Below are 7,409 nucleotides of genomic sequence, written 5' to 3'. Positions count from 1 at the left end.
GGTTTTTTTTTTAGTTTATGTAAAGTACAGTTTTTTATGGAAGGTACATGAACACTTGGCGCCTTTTTTTTACCTTTTTTTTAAAAAGGTAATTTTGTTTATATATAAACGAGAAAAGGTATATAAAAAGGAGAAGCATAAGTAATGTCGCTTTTTTAGCCTCATAAAAAGTTTATGAAAAGCATACAATTGTTCTAATTACATTTAACATTTCGTATTTGATCGCCTTGAAAATCGGTTACCACGATTCGCCCAGAGGTCTTAATACGATATCCTGTATCTGTGGGGAGAAGATATCATTTTTATTAAGTTTTATTTAAGTTTTATTTTATATGACAAAAGAGGACAATGTTAGACTGTCTAAAGACATGTGCGATGTACCAATACGTGAGAAGGATTAGACAACACATAAATTGCCGCCGCTGCGACGTCGTCCGGATTCAAAACCGGCATTGCTGCCATTGCTTCCGGGGAGAACACGCTGTAAGAAGCCATGAATTCCGTCGCAACCAAACCAGGACTAATGTTCTACATATGACAGAAATAATGTAATTAAAAAGATTAGTTCTTATCTTATAAGCTTCTTGTTCAATTTTAAATACATATATGTATGTATATACTTCTTATCATCAATTGTATAAAAATAATTTTTATTGTATCAAGGAGAGAATTTAAAATGATTTCAATAAAAATACATTGTTTTGAGGAACAGTTACGTTTCATTTATGAAATGTCTTACTGTGACACGTATACGCGTGCCCGCAAGCTCGTGTCGCAAAGTCATGGCCAGGCCGGTGATAGCACGCTTTGATGCCGGATATACGCTAAATCCTGGAACGAAAGGCACTCTCTCGGCAGTCAAACTATTCACGTGAATCACGATGGCATCTTCATCCGCCATCTCGCGCATCATGCGTACAGCCTCGCGTGTGCAGAGACAGAGTCCCAAAACATTCACGTCGAACACGGATCGCCAGTCCTCTAAAGTACCATCTGTAAAACATGTTAGAATTAAACTCGATTATTTTACGTTGTTCTCTACAATGATGCATTTTTATATCTTTTTCTACAATAAAATTGTCTATTTTGTATTTATATCTGATTGAACAGAAGAGTTTAAAGAAAACCTACGAAAATTTCTTCAAAAGTAAAGAAATGTTAACATTGAATTTAGAATTTATGCGGAGCTCTTACAGATCCATATAATAAGATTATATATACTCCGCATAAATTCTTCTGTCCAATTTTAAGATCTTTACCTATGAGCGAAGATTCTTTGGTGATACCAGCGCTGTTAACGAGAACGCTTATTGGTCCAAGATTATCCTTTACCCACGCGAAAGCTACGGCTACGCTTTCCTCTTTAGTGACATCGCATTCCACGGCATGGAGTTTGTCCGAGGAATCTTTCAAACAATCAGCGATTTCCTTAATTTTTTCCACTCTCCTCGCGAAGCCTGCCACTATCATACCTGACATAAAAAAACGATCATACTAATGAGCTCCATATTATATTAATTCAAATGCGGATTTTTTTCACATTACAATAATTCTCTAATAATAAAATTTTGAACGCAATATTTTACAACATTTCAAATAGAACGTCAATATCTTGTTTTCTTTCGAATGTAACAGTAATATTACTTCCCAATTAATGGGCGTTACGATAACAATTATCTCGCGATTCGAGATAAACGTGTGCAATCGTAAAGTCAAATTTTTCGCCGGAGGAATTTTAACATAATATTAATTTATTGTAATTGGAATATTTCTTCACCTTGTTTAACAAGATTTTGTGCGATTGCTGCACCAATTCCGGCGCTGGCACCAGTTACTATGGCCACTTTTCCATTCCATCGCTCCATCCTTCTGCAGTGAGACTTGAAACGCAACTGCGGACCAGAAGCCCTCGATAATGCGATTGCGTTTACAAGCTCTAGTCAACAATATGGAGAAAAAGGAGGATAGACATCCAACAGGTATGAAATTCGATAGTAAAAGAAATTTTTTGTAACTGACCACTGCCTGGCCTTGATCAGATGCAATTACATCTGATTGAATCTCGATCTTACGAAGGAAATAAAAAATCAATAGATTTTTTTTAGAAAAACAGGAGAAGAATTTAATCGGAATAAGTCTAATTTATTTCGTTTATGTTTGCATACTATATTTATTATCTACTATATTAATATATTATTTATAAATTATTTAAGAGCAAAATTTTTATTCAATTTTTTACATTCATCAAGTTAATTAGTTTAATTATACTGTATATTTACCGTTTAATTATATTATACATATTTATTAATTATAATATTAAAATACCAATTAAATTTCTTAAATTCGATCAAAGACCAATTATTGCGCGGTATGCGAGATGCAATTGCTTCTTTGTCATTTTAAACGCATCTCGAGGCCAATGAAGATTAATTATCAATTGAGTTTATAATGAATTATAGCTAACAACTGAATATTTATGAGACCATATGTTCATGTATGTCTGCAATTATCTAATAAACATCGTCGCATAAATTGTGATCGGATTTACTTGGAGCGTTCTCCGTTCCACATACGAACATCATGCATAGTTATGTTAAAAATTCGAATTATACTTATTATAAATCGCAATTAGGTGAAGGTAAATAAATACCGTTCAATTCCGATTTGGCTACAAGTATATTTTGGGCGTGAGGCATCTACATGGATGAGTACTATACAATGCGAGGTATTAATTTTTCTCTCCTAGAGATCTAAATTTTTCTTTATCGCATAACCGTGATATATCTGAAATGATAATGATCGATCGAATGTGTAGAATTTCTAAACATCGGGACTTAGGCAGACAAACTTGGTACAAAGAATTGTGTATATGTTTCTTCCTTTCTATTTTTTTAGGTGTTTAGAAGAGAACGTATCCTCCCTCTTTCTGTCACTTTTAAAAAACGCACCTCTCGCTAACTCAACCGACGAACGAGCTCTAACATGTATAGTCGTATTAAAAGACGAGAAATAAAAAGGGGTGTTCACGCCTTTGCTCTCTCTGTACCGCTTACTACACCGCCAATTGTTCTATTTACAAATCCTATTCCTTTTTACAAATATCTATACGCCTCTTATACGTTGCAAGAAAATATATCACTTCTTCTCGTGTAGAGACACGTACGCTACGTTTACATCACGCTGAGTTCGCGACTGAGTTTACACCTTTTCTAAGCTGGTCATTATTGTTCATCTACCTTACGTGATGCGTATTTATAACGTGACGGATATCGAGAAACAGATGCGGCAAGGAAGAATACAACGAAAGTATAAGTTTCCAAAGTGAAGAGAGACATTTGCTTCGCGCTTAGTACCGGTTCCGATTAACCGGTTGGAAATCGCGATCTCATTGTGTTTCCGCTGTCGCCATGTCTAACTAAATTTATTAATAATACGCGTCTAAATTAAATCTCGCACGAGTCGTAGGAAAACGCATCAGAGGATGCAAATTTTCACAGCGTTTTAGAGATGTTGTCTTACATGTTTCTTTTGTATTATACAGTTACACTATTATATTATATATAATGTATATTTTTTGGGAACATTACATGTACCCTAACGAACGCTCTACGAGCTATTGAGAGATCTTCCTTTTTTTTCCGTATTTGAACTTGTATAAAATAATAACTACAGTATTTACTCGAGACATCGAGATAGTACATTTTTCTATACATTCTACACACAACAGTTTTCGCTAACATCTCACGTACACGCTGTATATAAACAAAATGGATAGAAATCACAGATTAGACTCGATTATGGGCGAGAAAAAAAAGAGAGACAGCAAACGAATAGAGATCTACTTGTCGTTATTTACACTTCATTGTTTTATCGTGACAGAATATCGAGCATATTATAAGACGATAGAAATAATAGATAATATTGGTAATCAAAAGATTCAAAAGTTAGCGAGGATATCGCAATTTGGCATTTACCAACCGCTTACTCCGACTATACACGAGCTAAAATAAATCTTTTATTCTTCCGAATCGCGGACGATCACAATCTCTCTTTCACCTCGTGTCATATTCATATAAAATTGTACCGCCAATTACGAATACTTATTGTATTTAATTGCTTTAAGTGACACGTACACGTATACTCACGTGCACGCACGAATACAAGAATACCATAGCTATCACATCGACGCAGGACTACGTAATAAAAATTTGCGCCGCAAAAATCCAATATTAACGAATTAAGCTAAGAATAAATATTAATTTCTTTTCTTGTGTTTTTAATTATTACGATTTTTCGCAATAACTTCATTCCCGGAAGAGGAAAGAACGTTGGCTAATCTGAAGAGAGAGAGAGAGAGAGAGAGAGAGAGAAATCAAACAAAATTGTTATCTTGCCTATGTCTCACGAATCTTTAAATAAAATACTTTTTGGAAAAGAGATAACATGCTTATACCCAGGGTAGGCAGGCGTAAGGGGCGCAACTATTCTTGTCGTGGATGCTAACGAAGGGAAGCGAGTGTCGTTGCCTGTGTCAGTGTTGACGAGGATAGGGATTCAACTGCGTGTTTTTGTGCACCTGCGGTGTTACATTGCTCGATTGTGATTGCTCCTGTCTATGTTGCTGATAGGGATATCGAATTTGATAGTTTTGTTGCTGCTGCTGATGTTGCTGCTGTTGTTGCTGCTGATGCTGTTGCAACTGTTGTTGGTGCTGACGTTGTTGATGCGGTTGCAGAGTATACTGTTGTTGCGATTGTGACTGCGGTTGCTGCTGCTGTTGCTGCTGGCCCTGTTGTTTTCGTTGTTCCGAACCAGCCGCCACGTAAGAAAATACGCAGAGGACAGCATAGCAGATATCAGATGCCTTCGAATGAAAAGATATTTCACGCCGTTAGGTCATATACATTATTCGTATCTTTTTATTCATTAAAAGCTTTGATGTTAAGAAAACGTCGTTAGAAATTAAAATAAATATCAAATTTTACTAATTTTTATTTAATTTTCATTTTATCTGTATATATAAAACCAGCCTGAAATTATTTGAAACAGTAAATTAAATAGCAAAAATTGTCTTTTGAATATAATTTATAAAAACACAAAATGAAGAAAAGAACTTACGTGAGGTGTAAGAAAGGAAAAAACTTAAAAATAAGTCTCATGCGGTGTCATTTCCGCGCTTATGTTTCTGATGAGTCTCCAACGGGAGTTTATTAAGAGTAAATGCGATAGAAAATATTCTATGCAAGCAGCGAACCGCCTCTTCAGCCTGTCGTACAGTATATAGCTATAGAAATAATAACAAAAATTAAAAGTAATAAAATGTCTATCACTTTTTCTGACTCTTTTTATCTATTCTTGGATAAACACAAACAAAATAAAGCATATAGCCACAACGCTAGATAAAATTTGCGCAAGTCAATTTATTAAATTACACTAAAACATGAAAATTAAACGTTTCGTCACAATTTTTGACCATCATTAGTAATTATATGCCTAATATCCAGGGTTGGGTAGTGCCAAGTTAAAAGCTAAAAGTTAAGTTAAAAAGTTGAAAAGTTAAATAATTTTAACTTAGTTACATTTTAGATTCTTAACTTTTTATTTATATATAAATTTTTTGAAGTTAAGTCTCAGACTCAAACATATACTTCATTTAGAACATACTCTATATTTTATTTAAAAGTTTTGTTTGTATATATTATTTACATTATATATTGATTTCAATCTAGCAAAAATTATCTTTTGCGGGGGGTTGCAGCCCCCCAACCCCAAGGGGGTGCGGGGGGCGCGAGGGGGGAATAAATTCTTAAATGGGAAGGGGGGTCGAGTGGGGGCTCGTTTGAAAGGTCTTTTCGAGACGAATTCAAAACACTATGCATAGAGGGCGCTGCGATCATTTTTCGCAAAAATATTTGAGTTTTAAGATTTCTAATACCATCGGCATTAGCGTTACCCAATGTACACCACGTGGAGGTTGCACGGTTGGATTTTGTACATCTCGTAGCCCTAAAAAGAGGGCTAATTTTATGTATTCGCAGCTTTGAATGATGTTTCCATTAATATTAAGCCAAAACGATTGAAAATCCAGCCAGATCTAACCCCTTGGTGTATACGATATTTTACATACACAATAACACAGGTGTGATAATGAACCATGACCAAGACCAAGATCTATATCTAAGTACATTTGTAACAGTAAGACTAACTTCGAAGTACATCACCAAAACCAAGTCCATGACCAAGACCAATTTCAAAACCAAGAGTAAGTCCAAGAATAAGACCAAGTCCAAGACCAAGGCCAATGTCGCAGTACTTCCATTTGGATGCACATTCATACATGCAGTAGCAATTTCAGTATCGCTTGGAAACAAGGTACTCCGTTGAACATACCTACGTTTACTACTTTTAAGAATTGTTAATTGAAAATTACTTTGAATATTGATTAATGTAGCGATTAGATGTCGAGTAGATAATACGTATTTGGTCCAACATTGGCTGCGTTCATATTGAATTATTCTACGTACTATTTTATCGATTTACTTTTATTAATGTTGTTGATGTTATTTCGTATTATCCGCCATAATGCAATATCTTACTGAAAGAGAAAGAATAACGCTTCTCATGATGAAAGGCTGGGATGATTTAAGGCGATCGTACATGCAAATCAAGGAGCGTTTCAACGAAACATTCAGAAATGGGTTGACTCCTATTTCAAAATCTACCGTCGAACGAACGATTTGGTGGTTCAATGATACTGGCAGCGTGAAAGATTGACCTAAAACGGATAGGCCAATGACAACAACAAATTTTGACAATTCATTGAATGTTTTATTGTCATTCATTGATGATCCGCATAGTTCAACCCGTAAGGTCTCTCAAGAACATGAAATAAGTACAATGTCTGTTCATAAGATATTGAAAAAAAATGGATTTCACCCGTACAAAGTTAACCTTGTTCACGAGCTAAATGAAGACGATTTCGATAGACGCGTTGAATTTTGTGAGTATATGATGTCACGAATCGATGATGACCACAACTTTCTATCGAGAATAGTCTTCTCGGATGAAGCAACATTTCAACTAAATGGGACTCTGAATAGGCATAATTGCAGATATTGGGAAACTACAAATCCTAATTGGATGAGAGACAATAGAACACAATATCCGGAGTAACTGAATGTTTGGGCTGGCATATTAAGAAATAGAATTATAAGACCGTTCTTTATTGATGATAATTTGACTGCTGAAAAATACGAGGACATGCTCCGGAATCAAATTGTTCCCGTAATAAGAGAAATTTCTGGTGAAAACTTTGAACACATATGGTTTCAACAAGATGGAGCTCCGCCCCATTATGGACGAGATGTTCGAGCATATTTAGATGAAGTTTTTGTTGATCAGTGGATAGG

At 35.2% G+C, this 7,409-nt stretch overlaps 2 protein-coding genes across 5 annotated transcripts in view; both read right to left on the bottom strand.

Annotated features, from left to right (window-relative positions):
* Positions 1-62: 62 nt before the first annotated feature.
* Positions 63-1,971, bottom strand: LOC108769032 (farnesol dehydrogenase). Its single transcript, XM_018519766.1, has 5 exons — positions 1,778-1,971; positions 1,260-1,472; positions 740-993; positions 382-528; positions 63-280 (listed from the first exon to the last, which is right to left on the bottom strand). The coding sequence occupies exons 1-5, from the start codon at positions 1,863-1,865 to the stop codon at positions 239-241; spliced, it is 744 nt and encodes a 247-aa protein (XP_018375268.1). The 5' UTR covers positions 1,866-1,971; the 3' UTR covers positions 63-238.
* Positions 1,972-2,369: 398 nt separating this feature from the next.
* Positions 2,370-7,409, bottom strand: part of Rab3-GEF (Rab3 GDP-GTP exchange factor) — a 38,414-nt gene continuing 33,374 nt past the window's right edge. For 3 of the 4 annotated variants that reach the window (XM_018519758.1, XM_018519759.1, XM_018519760.1), the window contains exon 32: positions 2,370-4,864. In XM_018519758.1, coding sequence (XP_018375260.1) covers positions 4,532-4,864 — 333 coding nt within the window. In that variant the 3' untranslated portion in view covers positions 2,370-4,531. The remainder of the gene's footprint in view (positions 4,865-7,409) is intronic. The other variant, XM_018519757.1, reaches the window with a different exon arrangement.

This window comes from Trachymyrmex cornetzi, unplaced genomic scaffold (genome assembly GCF_001594075.2).
Source record: "Trachymyrmex cornetzi isolate Tcor2-1 unplaced genomic scaffold, Tcor1.1 scaffold840, whole genome shotgun sequence".
Lineage (NCBI taxonomy): Eukaryota > Metazoa > Arthropoda > Insecta > Hymenoptera > Formicidae > Trachymyrmex > Trachymyrmex cornetzi.
The sequence above is the reverse complement of the archived record's forward strand: the minus strand, read 5'-3'. Positions and strand labels throughout refer to the sequence as shown.

Bases quoted from the DNA above. Each gene is read 5' to 3' on its own strand.
- LOC108769032 (XM_018519766.1), bottom strand. From the start codon at position 1,865: ATGGAGCGATGGAATGGAAAAGTGGCCATAGTAACTGGTGCCAGCGCC. The intron at 994-1,259 runs GTAAAGATCTTA...CATGTTTTACAG, and splicing joins CAAAGAATCTTCGCTCATAG to ATGGTACTTTAGAGGACTGG. The intron at 281-381 runs GTACATCGCACA...TTCTCCCCACAG, and splicing joins CTAATCCTTCTCACGTATTG to ATACAGGATATCGTATTAAG.